At 45.0% G+C, this 18,562-nt stretch overlaps 1 protein-coding gene across 7 annotated transcripts in view; it reads right to left on the reverse strand.

Annotated features, from left to right (window-relative positions):
* epb41l3a (erythrocyte membrane protein band 4.1-like 3a) overlaps positions 1-18,562 on the reverse strand; it is a 76,905-nt gene that overhangs the window by 42,816 nt on the left and 15,527 nt on the right. For 6 of the 7 annotated variants that reach the window (XM_061712988.1, XM_061712992.1, XM_061712991.1 and 3 more), the window contains exons 4-10: positions 17,609-17,713; positions 16,748-16,790; positions 16,595-16,670; positions 16,394-16,515; positions 12,328-12,424; positions 12,159-12,246; positions 1,845-1,889 (exon numbers count right to left, since the gene is read on the reverse strand). In XM_061712988.1, the coding sequence (XP_061568972.1) occupies positions 1,845-1,889; positions 12,159-12,246; positions 12,328-12,424; positions 16,394-16,515; positions 16,595-16,670; positions 16,748-16,790; positions 17,609-17,713 (576 nt within the window). The remainder of the gene's footprint in view (positions 1-1,844; positions 1,890-12,158; positions 12,247-12,327; positions 12,425-16,393; positions 16,516-16,594; positions 16,671-16,747; positions 16,791-17,608; positions 17,714-18,562) is intronic. The other variant, XM_061712989.1, reaches the window with a different exon arrangement.

Genomic DNA, 18,562 nt, shown 5'->3' on the forward strand with positions numbered 1-18,562 from the left:
GGAAACTGGACCATAATAGACCAGGAAACTGGACCATATTACACCAGGAAACTGGACCATATTACACCAGGAAACTGGACCACATTACACCAGGAAACCGGACCACATTACACCAGGAAACCGGACCATATTACACCAGGAAACTGGACCATATTACACCAGGAAACTGGACCACATTACACCAGGAAACTGGACCGTATTACACCAGGAAACTGGACCACATTACACCAGGAAACTGGACCACATTACACCAGGAAACTGGACCACATTACACCAGGAAACTGGACCATAATAGACCAGGAAACTGGACCATATTACACCAGGAAACTGGACCACATTACACCAGGAAACTGGACCATATTACACCAGGAAACTGGACCACATTACACCAGGAAACCGGACCACATTACACCAGGAAACTGGACCATATTACACCAGGAAACTGGACCATATTACACCAGGAAACTGGACCACATTACACCAGGAAACCGGACCACATTACACCAGGAAACTGGACCATATTACACCAGGAAACTGGACCATAATAGACCAGGAAACTGGACCATATTACACCAGGAAACTGGACCACATTACACCAGGAAACCGGACCACATTACACCAGGAAACTGGACCATATTACACCAGGAAACTGGACCATAATAGACCAGGAAACTGGGTCATATTACACCAGAAAACTGGGTCATATTACACCAGGAAACTGGACCATATTACACCAGGAAACTGGACCATATTACACCAGGAAACTGGACCACATTACACCAGGAAACTGGACCATATTACACCAGGAAACTGGACCATATTACACCAGGAAACTGGACCATATTACACCAGGAAACTGGACCATATTACACCAGGAAACTGGACCATATTACACCAGGAAACTGGACCATATTACACCATGAGACTGGACCACATTACACCAGGAAACTGGACCATATTACAGGGTTAACCCTAACCCTAACCCTCATTTTATTTACTGGTTAATTGTGTCTTGCCGCTTTTAATGTTGATGTAAAGCACTTTGAATTACCTTGTGTTGAATTGTGCTATACAAATAAACTTGCCTTGCCACTCAGTGATCCCACTGGAAAAAAAGGTTTTATGTTTCTTCAGTAACGCAACCTGATACAGTATATCTTCTTGTGTATGATGTGATCCGCTAAAGTCTAGAGAGATCTAAAACAATCCTGATTTGTCCCAGAGTCTTGTGAGTCTATGAATCTAATCCAGTTTACCACTGGAATCTGATTTCTGATGATGAAACACCAAAGACTGAATTCAGTAACTGTAGAAAGTATGGATGATAATGGACTACATTGTTGGAGATTTACAGCCTCTGAGTAAAGTTGAAAAGCCACTACAACAATACATGATTGTATACAGGGAACAGTTTTAGGATAGGGGGGCGTTTAATTCGTACTTCTCACCTTAAAAATATTGAAATGAACTGAATTTGAACTAGTTCAAAGTGAAAATGGTGAACTATGACCGTGAACTGTCCATTTTTAAACTATGTGAACTGAACTTTGAACTAGTTCAGGAGAAGTATGAACTTGCACAACACTGCTGCTTGGTTGTGTTACGTTAAGGTGGAAATGCTCTTTATAGAACTCATGGTTTGTGTGATTTTTGGTGGATGTGTTCTTAGTAAGTGAAACAATCATTGGGGACAGGTTAATGAAACAAAGTACAGCCTGGAAGGCCAGGGTCATGGCACAGATGATGGTTGTGGGGAATGGAGAGCTGTTAGTGAGAACCCACCGCCACCATGAAATAATCATGAAACACATGAAACACACCTGCAAACAGAGGAAACATCTTACCTCTGAATTAGCTGCAGACAAGCAATCAAAGCGGCTTCCTACCATCTACGCCATTCAGACAGACGGACAGAGAAGACAGAAGACAGAAAAGAAGAACCCATCTAAATGTAAGACATCACTCAAATGATAATTTAAGAAAAGTTTCCCAATGATCACAAAGGAGTGAACACAAGTCAGACACAGATAGGCTCAGGTGAGGACAGGAGGATAATATCAGCTGATCTGGATAACTGACGCACAAATCTGTCACTCAATGCAACCATTAAACCCTTCATGTAGTCATTAAAACCTGGATTTTACAGTCATTTCATGTAGCCTGGATTTTACCCTAACTTCATGTAGCCTGGCGGGCGTTCTGCTATCAGGCACCACTACTATGGAACCAACTCCTCTCCCTGGCCCTGCCCCTTCTCAACCTTTCCCCGACCCTGAACCTAACCTGGGGCTTGCTGATTGGACCGGAGCTTTGGGAGCTGCGTGCTGGCCTGCGGTCCCCACCCCCGGTCATCCCGCTGCTGCTTTCACCTGCCTGCGGGCCCCCACCCCCGGGGTGCACCCCCCCCCCCCCATAGACGTTAAAACATAATCACGAACATATCAAAAAAACATCATAAATAAATAAATACCTAAATAAATAAATATCTGGCTTGACGCTGAGATGAGGAACGATATCTTGGGGATCTATCCACACCAGGACCCACTCCACCAATGACCACTGAGGGCGTCACCACGGTAACCGCCCAGATCAGGGCCGGCTGCAGAGCAGAACTCCCCAGCAACCCTGACCAAGGCCATCGCCACGGCAACCACCCCACAGGGCAAGTACACTGCAAAAACTCAAAATCTTACCAGGAATATTTGTCTTATTTCTAGTTAAAATGTCTCATTCTTAGTCAAAAAATCTAATTACACTTAAAACAAGAGTCAGCACCAGAAAAATAACTTATTTGACCATTTTCACCTGTTTCAAGTAATTTTTCACTTGAAATAAGTAGAAAAATCTGCCAGTGGGACAAGATTTATCTTCTCATTACAAGTAAAAAAATCTTGTTCCACTGGCAGATTTTTTTTCTGCTTATTTTAAGTGAAAATCTACTTGAAACAGGTGAAAATTGTTGTTGTTTTAAGCGTAATGAGATTGTTTTGACTAAAAATTTGACATTTTAACTATAAATACGACAAATATTCTTGTTAAGATTTTGAGTTTTTGCAGTGTAGGCAGAGTCCCCGGAGTTAACATATCAAAAAGTAAAAAACAACATTAAAATAAATCTAAGAACAACAAAAAAGTTAATATATAAGAATAAGTACATAATAAAATAATTGGAAAATAAGTAGTTAAAATTATAAGAAATAACTAGATAACAATAAACTAAACCACACTAATAAAATAAATAAAATTCAGTTAGAAGCTAAACTAAAAAGGAAGGTCTTGAGCCTCTTTTTTAAAATGTCAACAGTCTCTAGTGGGCCGTTTCACAGGCGACCGTAGTAGTGGAACGAGATCTCGCCAAAGGTTTTTGTTCTAACTTTAGCAACAATTAAAAGGCCGGTACCAGAGGACCTCAGGGTCCGCGAGGGCTCATAATTTAAAAGAATATCAGATAAATAAGAAGGCCATTAAGACACTTATAAACTAATAAAAGAACCTTAAAATGAATCCTGAAACGCACAGGGCTAGTGAAGTGACTGGCTGAATTCTGTTGTAGTTGTAGACCTGAAATACTATTTTTAGGAAGACCAGAGGGCAGAGCATTACAGTACTCTATTATATTAGAAATAAAAGCATGCATCAACACCTCCGTGCTGGCAAAAAGGAGAAAGGGACGGACTCTGGCAACGTTTTTAAGAAGATAAAAATCCTGTCTTTGTTACATTTCTAATATGTGAAACAAAATCCAGCTCAGAGTCAAAAAGAATGCACAGATTTCTCACACACTTAGAAGATTTGAAATGTTGCAGTTTTGTTAAAATGATCTCTCTTTTGTTTTCAGGACCCATAATTAAGACTTCAGTTTTGTCCTGGTTAAGCTGTAAGAAGTTATCTGCCATCAATGACTTAATCTCTAAAATACAGTCTAAAAGAACATTAATTGGTTCTATGTCATCAGGAGACAGAGCGATGTAAAGTTGGGTATCATCAGCATAGCAGTGAAAGTCAGCACCATGTCTCCTGATGACATCTCCACCAACATCTATGTGACAGCATCTATAAATCAAAAAGTAATGGGCCTAAAATTGATCCTTGGGGAACCCCATAATTTACTTTATGGAATCTTGAGGAGCATGTATCCATACTTACAAAAAAATTGTTGATCAGCGAGATAGGAGTAAAACCATTCCAAAACAGTGCCCATCAGACTTCTAAGTCTATTTAATAAAATGTAATGATCTACTGTATCAAAAGCTGCGCTTAGATCCAGTAGCACTAGGATTGAAAGCTTCTGTGAATCCATATTGGATCTGAGATCATTAACAATCTTTAAAAGGGCTGTCTCTGTACTGTGGTTTTGTCCTAAAACTGGACTAATATTTCTCAAAAATAGTGTATTTATTTAAAATATTGTATTTATTTAAAAAAAATGGTGTGTTATCTCAAATGTAAGTCGCTTTGGATGAAAGCGTCTGCTATTTAATTGGATAAAAACAATTTTTTCTATTATTTTACTAAGAATGGTAAGTTGAATACAGGTCGGTAGTTATCAAGGATGTTGAGATCTGAATAGCTCTTCTTCAGAAGGCGCCTCACCACTTCAGTTTTACAGGCAGCAGGGAACCCGTTTGAAAAGAGCAATTTATTATGTTTAAAAGCTCATACTCAAAGAAACCATAAAATAATTTTAAAGGTTTTGTGGGAATGGGATCTAAAAGGCAGGTTGTTGGGTTCAGTTGAGAGAAAACTCAACCAAGCATCTTTGTATCAACCAGGACAAAACTCTCCAGTGTTTCCTCAGGTAAAAGCAACACTTCAGATCTGTTAAAATCAACATTTTGTTGGGATAAAAGGCTGGATCTAATAGCATTGATCTTATTTCTGAAGTTGTCTGCAAAGTCCTTGCATGCAGCATCAGATTCTGGTATGGAGAACTTTAACTGCGTTGTTGTAAATGTGTAGTTGTTCCGTAAAAATATCCAAATGAATGGTTAATTTTGTTTTTTTCCATTTTCTTTCTGCTTTTCTGTAGGTCTTTTCCAATTGTTTGATCCTCTCATTTCTCCATGGCGGTACAGTTCTAGCTTTAATGTTTTAGTTTTAAATGGAACTGCAGCATCAATGGCTGACTCCAGTTTGCTGTTAAAATGGTCAACAATAAAACCACATGATACAGGCAAAGACTGCGCAGGGGTGTGATGTAAAATGTCACTAAAATTTGCAGCTACTTCAGAAGTTAAATACCATTTCCTCATAGTTCTCACTAGGGCGTCCTGTTGGATAAAACTGGTGATATTTAAAAACACACAATAGTGGTCTGACACATCCTGGTCAACAACAGAGGACACACCAGTCGACAGGCCATAGGTTATGACCAAATCTAGGGTGTGTCCTCTGTTGTGAGTAGGCTGTGTGCCGTGTTGTTTAAAATCCATACTGTTAAGAAGATTTAAACACTAATTTGCATAATAAACCATCTTGTCATCATTGGGCAGGTTAAAATCACCAGTTATTAAAATATTGATGTAAAAAATTCAGAAAACTCTTGAGTAGAACAGGAAGGAGGCTTGGGTGGCCTGTAGACTGTGATACATAAAACAGGTGGATTGCAACAAACAAATGAATGATGCTCAAATGAAGAATAATTGTTTAAAGAAATTGCCTTAGTTAAAATTGAGCTTTGTGTAATTGATGCAGTTCCACAGCCTTTTTTTGCCTCCCCTGATAAAATTAAAAAAAATAATTTGCAGGGGAAACCTCAGTGAGAATAGCTGGTGCATTAACATCAAGTCAGGTTTCAGTTAAAAAGAGACCATTTAGTTGTCTAAAATCTGATTATTTATGATAAAAGACTTATTCAACAGAGATCGAACATTTAAAAGGGGCCATGTTAAAAGTTGTGGGATACTGTTCTCAGAGGTAGTTGATGTTTGGGGCAGAGAAATCTAGAGATAGTGACTGGAAGTGTTTGTAATGTCTATTGGTGATGAGAACTGGTATAAAGTATACTGCAGATAAGGGTATGACCGGGGAGGATGTGTTGTTGGTGTTATAGCGTCAATCTGCAAAGAGTTTATTGGAGTGTAGAGTCAGATGTATGTTCATAGATAAAAGTTTGGATCCTGTATGATTTGGATGTATGCCGTCATGCATGTTTGAAGAGGGGCGGTCTATTATAAAAAGTTTGTGAAGTTATCCACATATGGAATGTTGTTGAAATTGTTATGGTTTTGGTAGTTTCCTGTTTTATTTTGAAGCCCGTGTCTTTGTGTTTCAGTTCTGGTTTGATCTTCCTGTTCCCTGCTCCCGGCCCTGATTGTCTGCACCTGTGTCTCGTTAACCCTTGTGTATATCTGGTCTTGTCTTTCCCTTCCTCCCTGCTGGTACGTACTGTTTCCTCCCTCCGTGTTTCCATGTCAGGTTTTGTAGTTTTGATTCATGTTCTGGGTTATTGCCATCTTGCTAAGCAGCCCTTTTTGTTTAGTTAAATAAATCACTGATTTTGGGAAGCCCTGCTCTCCTACATCTGGGTCCGACCAACCACCATTTCCTAACAGAAATTGCAATTTCCTTTTAGCCGTGAAGCTGCTGTAGGCGACTGAATTTGACGTCCCCAAACCGAGGCGAGGGAAGTGGACCGGAGATAATGAATTGTTTCTTTAACTGTTTGATACTGTAGATAAGGGTGAGGAAGTCTTGCTTGAGGGTCTGTGATTGCTGCAATTTCAGGTCGTTTGTGCCTGCTTGGACTACTATTGTGGTGACAGAGGGGTTTTCTTTTGAAAGCTCATGGGTGGAGTTGGTGATGTCATTGACAAGCGCAGCTGGGTAACAGAAAGTGCAGCACCTGGTTATGTCTGGACATATCTGACCATGGATGTTCCCACAATAAATGTGTCTGGCCCACGCCGGCGGGAGCCAAACCCGCCCGGTGGAGCATGTCGGGTCCTTACCAGGGAGTATTAGTTTGTAACTGAGGCATACCCTCCGGTCGTCCATCTTAAAAAGGAAAACCACTTTCCCAGTCTCCTAGTCAGGGGTACCCCTAATGTCCATGCAATCTTACAGGGACGTGTTAACCAAGACATCAGTGCAACACGTAGAGCCTAGAGGAACTCGGGGGAGACTTTATGAACCCCTGGAGCCCTGCCACTATGGAGCTATTTAACTGCCTTGATGACCTTATTCCTAGTTGCAGCAAACCAGAACCCAAACCCAAACCCAAACCAGAACCCAACGCTCTACAAACCACTCACCTTGAATTCAACCCTGATGAATACGCTCCTCCTGAACCTGCCCCTTTTAAACCCATATCTCCTGTTTAAGCTCACTCTGAAATTTGGGGGGCTTTTTTAAAGTTTAAACTGTTGACATACGTAATCTCTCCAACATGCTGATGTGTGATTGATCGGTGATTAGAGTTTCTGTTGAGTCTGTCAGCACAGCTGATGAAGTCTGATGAAGATAATTTAGAATAAAACTGCTTCATATTGACTCTGTCCAAAAGACAGAACCAATACAGAACAGCAGTAATGGAAAAATCAGTACCATCTTGCATAACACAAATTATATTGATTGTGCACAGGAAGTAGGTCGTGAATTGGTTATTCAGTTGGGAACAGAAGCATCAGCAGCATTGAAAGCCTGATCATTTCAGGACACGGCCAACTTTGTATTGCACCAATCACCACAACAAATTCCTTGTGTGTGTTAAACTACTTGGCAATAAACTTCTTTCTGATTCTGATTCTGAGTTAAGTGCAGTTTTACTGTATAGACATAAACCACCAGTCACAATCAGGGCTCTGGACTCTTGCAAGGGCTGTTGAACTCAATGGTCCAACTGACTGAAACTTGTGTCCAGGTATTTATAAATGCTTTAACTTCCACCGCTGCCATCAATAAAAGTGATTTATGAAACGCCTCATTCAGTAACCCTGAGTATGGACAAAGAGATATAAAAAAAAGAGCAAGAGTCTTCAAGGACTAAACAGAACTCTGTACAAAAGTCTTTTCAGACCATATATCACCAAACCAAACTCAAACAGAAAAATTGTTCAGGTGAGCTATTGTTCAATTTAAAGTTTGACTTGGAAATAAATCTGCTGAAGTCCAAAGAATTTAAGCAGCAGATTCAGGCCTGACCTCTCAAAGCTGGAGGTAACACGTCATTGAGCAGTCCTCACATCTGACACAGACCCAACCCAGGGAATGAGTTCACAGGGTTTATCTGAATTAGGATCAGGGTTTGGGTCTGTATTTCCCTAAAACACCAATGTATTTTACATTTTTGCTCTGCAGGTACTATGTTTAATGGCTTGTGGAGGACATTAGAGGCCAAGGGAACATTTTAATTCCTCCGCTGATGTGTAATGGTAATAAGGTGGTGACGTTTTTAAGATTATTGTAGGGAACATGTGGGTTCAAGACCAGTTGCTATCAAAGGTCCGAAACCAATCTTTATGTCTACTAACATTTCTATACAACTTACTACTACTACTACTACTGTGATTTAGCAGACGCTTTTATCCAAAGCGACTTACATCTGAGAGAACAACACAAGCACAAAATCACATAGGAGGTCCAGCCGGATAAGTGCTGGTCAGACTGGTGAGAGTCCAGTTGGACACAAGTGCCAGAGTTCTAGCCAGTGCTAGAATAAAGCTACGTCTAAAAGTGCGTGCAGCTACTAGATGCAGAAGTCCTCCTTAAAGAGTTGAGTCTTTAGCTTGCTCTTAAAAGAAGGTACAGACCCTGCAGATCTGACAGAGTTTGGTGGGTCGTTCCACCATCGGGGAACTACGGAGGAGAAGAGACTAGTTACTGATTTCACAGAAGCACCAGGCGTCTTTCACTGACTGACTGAGCAGAGCTGTCGAGAGGGAGTGTAGCTCTGGATGAAGGAGTGAAGGTAGAGGGAGTGCAGCTCTGGAGATTAGCAGCAGAGTGACATGAGCTCTCTTGGGTTGGTTGAAGACCAGACGTGCTGCTGCATTCTGGATCATCTGCAGAGGTTTAACTGAGCACACAGGAAGGCCGACCAACAAGGAATTACAGTAGTCAATGCGTGACATGACCAGAACCTGAACCAAGAGTTGTGTCGTATGTTCTGTCAGGTAGGGTCTGATTTTCCTGATGTTGTACAGAGCGAAAAGGCAAGACCGGGAAACCGAGGCAACATGGTCCTTATAAGTCAGCTGGCAGTCTAAAGCCTGAATTATGCTTCTGCGTTAAATCGACGCAGAGCCTACACCGTAGAGTACGCAGTGACGCGCACCCTACGGTGAGGGCTACGCCGTAGGGTCCGCGGCTACGCGGGAGTCTCTCCGTAGCCTACGCCGTAGCCTGACCTACACCTCCCAAAAATTGTAACTGCACGTCGAGGCGACGCAGACCCAACGCAGACCGAGAGGGCTGTGATTGGTTTGCTTGGTAGCAATGCATTACCGGTTCCGGTTCGTGAAGCAGTAGTGAACTTTCAGCGCTCTTTTCTTCGTGTGTGTGTGATTATTTACTTTTTGGTTGTTTTGTTTTTTTGCACAATAGTTGTCCTTATCTCTTTGATTCACTCTGACCGGAAAAAAACGGAACCTAAACAAAGTATCAACTAGCGCTCTGGGGGGGTATTGCACCGCGGCGAAATGGAGTGACGGAGAAGTCTGAAGGATTCACGACGGCGTCACGGCAACGGCGTCACGGCAACGGCGTCACGGCAACGGCGTCACGGCAACGGCGTCACGGCAACGGCGTCACGGCAACGGCGTCACGGCAACGGCGTCACGGCAACAGCGTTTTCTCTGCGTTGGTTTAACGCAGAACCCTAATTCAGCCTTAACATGACACCGAGATCCTAGCAGAAGATGTTGGCACAAGTGTTTTGGAATCCAGCTGCTTATCTGAGGAGGTAAGGAGTGACTGGCTGGACAGACAATAAGCTCAGTCTTGGACAGATTTAGCTGAAGGTGGCTTTCATCCATGCAGAGATATCAGAAAGACAGGCCGATATTCACATTAAGACGACAGTGTCGCAAGCTGGGAAGGAAAGGAAGAGCTGAGTGTCATCAGCATAGCAGTGGTAGGAGAAGCCATGAGAGCTGATGATTTCACCTGGTGATGACAATAAGCTCAGTCTTGGACAGATTTAGCTGAAGGTGACGTTCCTTCATCCATGCAGAGATATCAGAAAGACAGGCCGATATTCGCATTGAGACGGCAGTGTCGCCTTAACCTAAACCCAACCCTAACTCTTGAATTATTTCCTAATACTAACATTGACCCACACTCTCAACCCTAGGGCTGGGTATTGTTAAGAACCTCACGATTCGATTCAATATCGATTCGATTCGATATTGATTTAAATGATTCGATATCGATTCAGTAAGACGTAGAAATACACAAATACCTGTTGTCAATTTTTCAGTATTTTTATTTTCATGCCTATAACACGTGGCATGTTACTTCACATAGAAATGAACTGAGCAATTAAACTTAGCAGCACCATAATGGCTCACTTGTGCATTTTACTGTAGTACAAAAGTTAAAATTTAAAAAATAAAAAACCATGACAGTTCTGTGTCAACATGATCCGCAGGTTTGTCCTGTTGCTGTTGTATTTTAGTTCTGCCTGGCACAACTTAAGCTGCTTTCACATAGAGTGCGATTTGCGCCGCGCCCACCGCCGGGTAGGGAGCAGAGTCGGCGCAGAGTCGGCCCAGCCTCCACACCCCTCTCTCCTATTGGACACAACTTTCTCTCTTCTCCCTTCTCTCCTATTGGACGCACGAGATGTCGTCTCTGCGCAGCACGGTGAAATTAAAAAATGTTAAATTCGGGCAGGCAGGCGCGGCGCAAACGCCGCGGCAGGCGCCCTCTTGCGCGCTCCGAGCTCGGCAATAGAGTGGACCGCTCTTGCGCCGTGGTAGCACATACACAACGAAAGGGATCGTCGGCGGTGGTCTGCGCTTTGCGCACTCTATGTGAAAGGGGGTTTAAACACCACCCTACTTTTGTCCGCTTCTCATGTTCCTTCTTTAAATGGGAATTCAAAATGAGTCCAAACGTCTGATCTGAAAGATTTTCCGCTCGCCATCATCGCCATTTTATTGTTGTTTGGTCGCGTGCAGACACCGTCCACAAAACGCCAATCATAAGAAAATGATGCGCACAGCGCCCCCCAGTGGCCAGGAGGTGAATGGATTCAGAGGCTTTGCTTAATCCATATTGAATTAGGGCTGGGATAATTGCGATGCATCGATTTTTTGATATTTTTACCCACCCCTACTCAACCCCAACCTAAACCTCACCCAAATCTCAACCCCTTCCCTCAATCCTAAACTTAAGTCTACGGACTCTCATATGGGAGACCTTGCTTCAAATCCCACTCCCACTGAAAACACCCTTAATGGGTGAGTGTAAGGTTAACTAAAGGTTAGCCTGATGCATCTGTTCAAAACTTGTCTGGGGGGCCCCATTGTCCTTTTAAAACTTTAAGCTTCTGTCCACCAGATATGAAAATTCTCAGTTCCTCTTTAACTAAAAATGTCATGGTTCACCTTTTAGCCCCAGTGTCTGTCCTCCCACACACACTGTGTACAAACGATCAAGTATCTGTCTAAAAATCCTCAATAAAAAGCTAATGCAGCAGAGGAACTACATAAGCATGCGTCAGCAGCATTCACAAGAGAGCCTCCGTTGCTCTGAAAGCTCTGACTTTGCTTCCCCTCCTGCAGGAGCGCATTTTAAAAATCATTTCCAACAGTCTTTGGTGTCTTCCTTCGTTACGAGCTGGGTTTGATGTTGATTTAAACCTAGCAGTGAGTAACTATGAGGAGTGTCCACCATTCCGAGTGACGTGTTGGAACCAAAGCTTGACCCAAACCCTGACTGATACTGTAAAACAACACCTGAGCTTGTTCCTCTCCAACCGTCTCTTTGTGTCTGCAGCAGAGATCTGTCAGCTTCATTTTGGACTGTGTTCTGACCATGTCATTGTCACAGAGAGTAAAAGGTGAGTGACTCTCTTCCTGAAGTATAACCATATATTACTACTTTGAGGAGAAGAGTTCAGATCAAAATAGGGAGATAATGTGTCACGTGTGGTCATAGACACGTCTACAGATGACTAACCATGCCTTGTCCCTGGTTGCAGCTGTGTGCTTTACCTTTGCATGGTGTAGGTCCACTCCATACATAGAAAGTTTCTTCACGTTATCCAGGAAGTGCATCTCGGCTTCAGCTGGACTCATTCCTCTAAAGACACAGGAACATGAGTTACCGCTGCAGTGGCTCATCTAAACACTGCTTCACTTTACACAGAACACGAGATCAAACCTGTAAATCTTGTGCATCTCCACGATCTTCTCCTCCATCTCTTTAGTTTGGTTTGGAGCAAAAGACAATTCACTCGCGTAGTCTGGACCACATTCATCTGAAACACACCAGAGACAGATGGACAGACATGTGGTCAGACAGACAGGGGGCTATTTCAATAAAGTAAGGACAGCGGGGTATTCCAGGACAGAGGGGTACTTCAGGGGTATTTCAGGACAGAGGGGTATTCCAGGACAGCGGGGTACTTCAGGACAGAGGGGTACTTCAGGGGTATTTTAGGACAGAGGGGTATTTTAGGACAGAGGGGTATTTCAGGGGTATTCCAGGACGGAGGGGTACTTCAGGATAGAGGGGTACTTCAGGACAGAGGGGTATTCCAGGACAGAGGGGTACTTCAGGATAGAGGGGTACTTCAGGACAGAGGGGTATTTCAGGACAGAGGGGTACTTCAGGACAGCGGGGTACTTCAGGACAGAGGGGTATTTCAGGACAGAGGGGTATTTCAGGGGTATTTTAGGACAGAGGGGTATTTTAGGACAGAGGGGTACTTCAGGACAGAGGGGTACTTCAGGGGTATTTTAGGACAGAGGGGTATTTCAGGGGTATTCCAGGACAGAGGGGTATTCCAGGACAGAGGGGTACTTCAGGATAGAGGGGTATTTCAGGGGTATTTTAGGACAGAGGGGTATTTCAGGGGTATTCCAGGACAGAGGGGTATTTCAGGACGGAGGGGTATTCCAGGACGGAGGGGTACTTCAGGACAGAGGGGTATTTCAGGGGTACTTCAGGACAGAGGGGTATTTCAGGGGTACTTTAGGACAGAGGGGTATTTCAGGGGTATTTCAGGACAGAGGGGTATTTCAGGACAGAGGGGTACTTCAGGACAGAGGGGTATTTCAGGGGTACTTCAGGACAGAGGGGTACTTCAGGGGTATTTTAGGACAGAGGGGTATTTTAGGACAGAGGGGTATTTCAGGGGTATTTCAGGACGGAGGGGTATTTCAGGACAGAGGGGTATTTCAGGGGTATTTCAGGACAGAGGGGTATTTCAGGGGTATTTCAGGACAGAGGGGTATTTCAGGGGTATTTCAGGACAGAGGGGTATTTCAGGGGTATTTCAGGACAGAGGGGTATTCCAGGACAGAGGGGTACTTCAGGACAGAGGGGTATTTCAGGGGTACTTTAGGACAGAGGGGTATTTCAGGGGTATTTCAGGACAGAGGGGTATTTCAGGACAGAGGGGTACTTCAGGATAGAGGGGTATTTCTGGGGTACTTCAGGACAGAGGGGTATTTCAGGACAGAGGGGTATTTCAGGACAGAGGGGTATTTCAGGGGTACTTTAGGACAGAGGGGTATTTCAGGACAGAGGGGTACTTCAGGACAGAGGGGTATTTCAGGACAGAGGGGTATTTCAGGGGTATTTCAGGACAGCGGGGTACTTCAGGACAGAGGGGTATTTCAGGGGTATTTCAGGACAGAGGGGTATTTCAGGACAGCGGGGTACTTCAGGACAGAGGGGTATTTCAGGGGTATTTCAGGACAGAGGGGTATTTCAGGACAGAGGGGTACTTCAGGATAGAGGGGTACTTCAGGATAGAGGGGTATTTCAGGACAGAGGGGTATTTCAGGGGTATTTCAGGACAGAGGGGTATTTCAGGGGTACTTCAGGACAGCGGGGTATTTCAGGGGTATTTCAGGACAGAGGGGTATTTCAGGACAGAGGGGTATTTCAGGGGTATTTCAGGACAGAGGGGTATTTCAGGACAGAGGGGTATTTCAGGACAGAGGGGTATTTCAGGGGTATTTCAGGACAGAGGGGTACTTCAGGACAGAGGGGTATTTCAGGGGTACTTCAGGACAGAGGGGTATTTCAGGGGTACTTCAGGACAGAGGGGTACTTCAGGGGTATTTTAGGACAGAGGGGTATTTCAGGACAGAGGGGTATTTCAGGGGTACTTCAGGACAGAGGGGTATTTCAGGGGTACTTCAGGACAGAGGGGTATTTCAGGACAGAGGGGTATTTCAGGGGTATTTCAGGACAGAGGGGTATTTCAGGGGTATTTCAGGACAGAGGGGTATTTCAGGGGTACTTTAGGACAGAGGGGTATTTCAGGGGTACTTCAGGACAGAGGGGTATTTCAGGACAGAGGGGTATTTCAGGGGTATTTCAGGACAGAGGGGTATTTCAGGGGTATTTCAGGACAGAGGGGTATTTCAGGATAGAGGGGTATTTCAGGGGTATTTCAGGACAGAGGGGTATTCCAGGACAGAGGGGTACTTCAGGACAGAGGGGTATTTCAGGGGTATTTCAGGACAGAGGGGTATTTCAGGACAGAGGGGTACTTCAGGATAGAGGGGTATTTCTGGGGTACTTCAGGACAGAGGGGTATTTCAGGACAGAGGGGTACTTCAGGATAGAGGGGTATTTCAGGGGTATTTCAGGACAGAGGGGTATTTCAGGGGTACTTTAGGACAGAGGGGTATTTCAGGACAGAGGGGTACTTCAGGATAGAGGGGTATTTCAGGACAGAGGGGTATTTCAGGGGTACTTCAGGACAGAGGGGTATTTCAGGACAGAGGGGTATTTCAGGGGTATTTCAGGACAGAGGGGTATTTCAGGGGTATTTCAGGACAGAGGGGTATTCCAGGACAGAGGGGTACTTCAGGATAGAGGGGTATTTCAGGACAGAGGGGTATTTCTGGGGTACTTCAGGACAGAGGGGTATTTCAGGACAGAGGGGTACTTCAGGATAGAGGGGTATTTCAGGGGTATTTCAGGACAGAGGGGTATTTCAGGGGTACTTTAGGACAGAGGGGTATTTCAGGACAGAGGGGTACTTCAGGACAGAGGGGTATTTCAGGGGTATTTCAGGACAGAGGGGTATTTCAGGACAGAGGGGTATTTCAGGGGTACTTTAGGACAGAGGGGTATTTCAGGACAGAGGGGTACTTCAGGACAGAGGGGTGTTTCAGGACAGAGGGGTATTTCAGGGGTATTTCAGGACAGCGGGGTACTTCAGGACAGAGGGGTATTTCAGGGGTATTTCAGGACAGAGGGGTATTTCAGGACAGAGGGGTACTTCAGGATAGAGGGGTACTTCAGGATAGAGGGGTATTTCAGGACAGAGGGGTACTTCAGGGGTATTTCAGGACAGAGGGGTATTTCAGGGGTACTTCAGGACAGCGGGGTATTTCAGGGGTATTTCAGGACAGAGGGGTATTTCAGGACAGAGGGGTATTTCAGGACAGAGGGGTATTTCAGGGGTATTTCAGGACAGAGGGGTACTTCAGGACAGAGGGGTATTTCAGGGGTACTTCAGGACAGAGGGGTATTTCAGGGGTACTTCAGGACAGAGGGGTATTTCAGGGGTACTTCAGGACAGAGGGGTATTTCAGGGGTATTTCAGGACAGAGGGGTATTCCAGGACAGAGGGGTACTTCAGGACAGAGGGGTATTTCAGGGGTACTTTAGGACAGAGGGGTATTTCAGGGGTATTTCAGGACAGAGGGGTATTTCAGGACAGAGGGGTACTTCAGGATAGAGGGGTATTTCTGGGGTACTTCAGGACAGAGGGGTATTTCAGGACAGAGGGGTACTTCAGGATAGAGGGGTATTTCAGGGGTATTTCAGGACAGAGGGGTATTTCAGGACAGAGGGGTATTTCAGGACAGAGGGGTATTTCAGGGGTACTTCAGGACAGCGGGGTACTTCAGGACAGAGGGGTATTTCAGGACAGAGGGGTACTTCAGGATAGAGGGGTACTTCAGGATAGAGGGGTATTTCAGGACAGAGGGGTATTTCAGGGGTATTTCAGGACAGCGGGGTACTTCAGGGGTATTTCAGGACAGAGGGGTATTTCAGGGGTACTTCAGGACAGCGGGGTATTTCAGGGGTATTTCAGGACAGAGGGGTATTTCAGGACAGAGGGGTATTTCAGGACAGAGGGGTATTTCAGGGGTATTTCAGGACAGAGGGGTATTTCAGGACAGAGGGGTATTTCAGGACAGAGGGGTATTTCAGGGGTACTTCAGGACAGAGGGGTACTTCAGGGGTATTTCAGTACCAGCATCATAGTCTCCCAGCTCTGACTGAATGGTGTAGGAGCCCAGAACCGTGTGCGTCGCAAACGAACAAGGAAGTCGCCCCGAAGCGATGTCCTGCCTGAGCTGGAGACAGAGGAGGTACCTGCAGACAGACAGGAGGACATCACTCACCTGGGGAACCAGGAACCTCACACAGATCTGGTTCCCAGGTGTCTACCTACCTGGTGATGTCTTCGGACAGCTGGGCCGGGTCCGGGGGGTAAAACTTCACATTGAAAGAGAAGTTCCAGGCAACACCTGATGGTGCAGAGAATCAAGTCATCCGTCCAACCTGGGCTGGTGACAGGTAACCAACACCCAACCATCTGACTTACCTCTGACCTGCTTCTTCATCTCCTTCCCTGGATCCAGCCAGTTCTACAACATGAGGCCAGAGTCAGAGATACAGGCGGATGGACAGTGAGACAGGTGGATTGATAAGTGGACACATCTGCCGCTTTTCCACTAGCACCTACTCAGCCCGACTCCACTCGGTTTGGTTCTTTTCCACTAGGGGTCTAACGTGCCGAGTAGATACTTTTCTGTATCTATTCTGCCGAGGTTCTAAGCTGCTGAGTCGGCTGTATCTGACATCATCACACTACAGGCCACTGATTGGTCGGGGGGTTGGAGTCAGACGTCTGAGTCAGGAGGAGGAAATCAGAGAAAGAGACTCTGACGGATTCTTGTTCATTTTATTCAACAGCAATGGCAGCAGAAGTCTGTTTCATGATCCAACTCTGAGGTGCAGATGTTCATAAACCTGGTGCTGAGGAGAGAATTAAAAAGGGATCTAGACGGAGATAAGGAACGACCAGATCTACCAGGATCTCTGTCTCTTCATAGCTGCTCACGGCTCCAGCTGACTTTTCAGCAGCGCTGAGACAAACTAACAGAAAATAGTGTTGGCGCTTGAAGCTTCTCTCACTCTCATCTTTTAACTTGATATCAAACACAAGCCACAGACCCAGCAGCACATCTATCATCTCCTCCAGGTTCTACATCTTTAGTGTTGTTGTCTTCTTCCTTTAGATACACAATCAAATACGTCACAGCAGCTTCTACAACCTCCTACTTCTGATCCAGCTGCTGATTGTTATGGAAAAGAAACCAGGCCAAGCTGAGCTGAGTAGGTGCTGGTGGAAAAGCTACATAAATAGACAGGTGAACAGACAGGTAGAAGGACAAACGGGTACCTTGTTGTTGTCGGCATCTCTGAAGGTCAAACCGAAGTAGTCTTTCTCCAGCAGGTTGACGTGTTCACAAACCTTCTCAAGCAGCTGGAAACCTCGCGAACGTTTCTGAGGAGGAAGAAACTATTACCCCCTATCAGCCAATGTCACCACCTCCCCGAAAGCCTCCTGTTTTTCTACCGTCTCCTCTGTCTCCTGGTGCTTCATGGACGCTTTTCTGGCTGTTATAAGAAAATGTTCTGCTTCATCTGCCTCCACTGTCTAGATGTGAACCATTACTGATTGGTTTGGAAGGCTTGTACGTAGGGGTGGGTTAAAAATATCGATATATCGATATTTTATCGATATACATGTGTAGGAACGATTGATTTTTTTTTTAATCCAGATTTTTTCCCCATTTTAATCAACCAATGCTCCTACCTAATGGCACTTTTCCACTAGTACCTACTCTGCGTACCTACTTCTACTCGCCACGCCCCCGTCTCCTCCACTACGGGCTGAGACAGGTAAAGGCTGGCCGAGTAAGTACTTTCTCTCTACCTATTCTGCCGAGGTTCTGAGCGTGCTGAGTCGGCTGTATCTGACGTCACCACCCTCCACGCCACTGATTGGTCGGGGGGCGGGGCCGTCAGACGTTTGAGTCAGGGAGTCAGCGCGAGAACGACTGGCGGCTCGCCGCAGTTTTATTATAAAGCGCAAACGTCTGTTTGGTGATCCAACTCTGAGGTGCAGATGTTCATAAACCTGGTGCTGACGAGAGAATTAAAAAGGGATCTAGACAGAGATGAGGAACGACCAGATCTACCAGGAGCTCTGTTTTCTTTTTAGCGCGTGGAAGGATCACGTTATTCCGGCCGGATCCTCCCACCCCATCTGCTCCCCGGTTGGCCAGAGGGGGCAGTAGAGCCCAGGACTGTTGCATGTTTTTGTGAGGGAAGAGAACATTAGCTACCCAAG

This window comes from Cololabis saira, chromosome 22 (assembly GCF_033807715.1).
Source record: "Cololabis saira isolate AMF1-May2022 chromosome 22, fColSai1.1, whole genome shotgun sequence".
Taxonomy (NCBI): domain Eukaryota; kingdom Metazoa; phylum Chordata; class Actinopteri; order Beloniformes; family Belonidae; genus Cololabis; species Cololabis saira.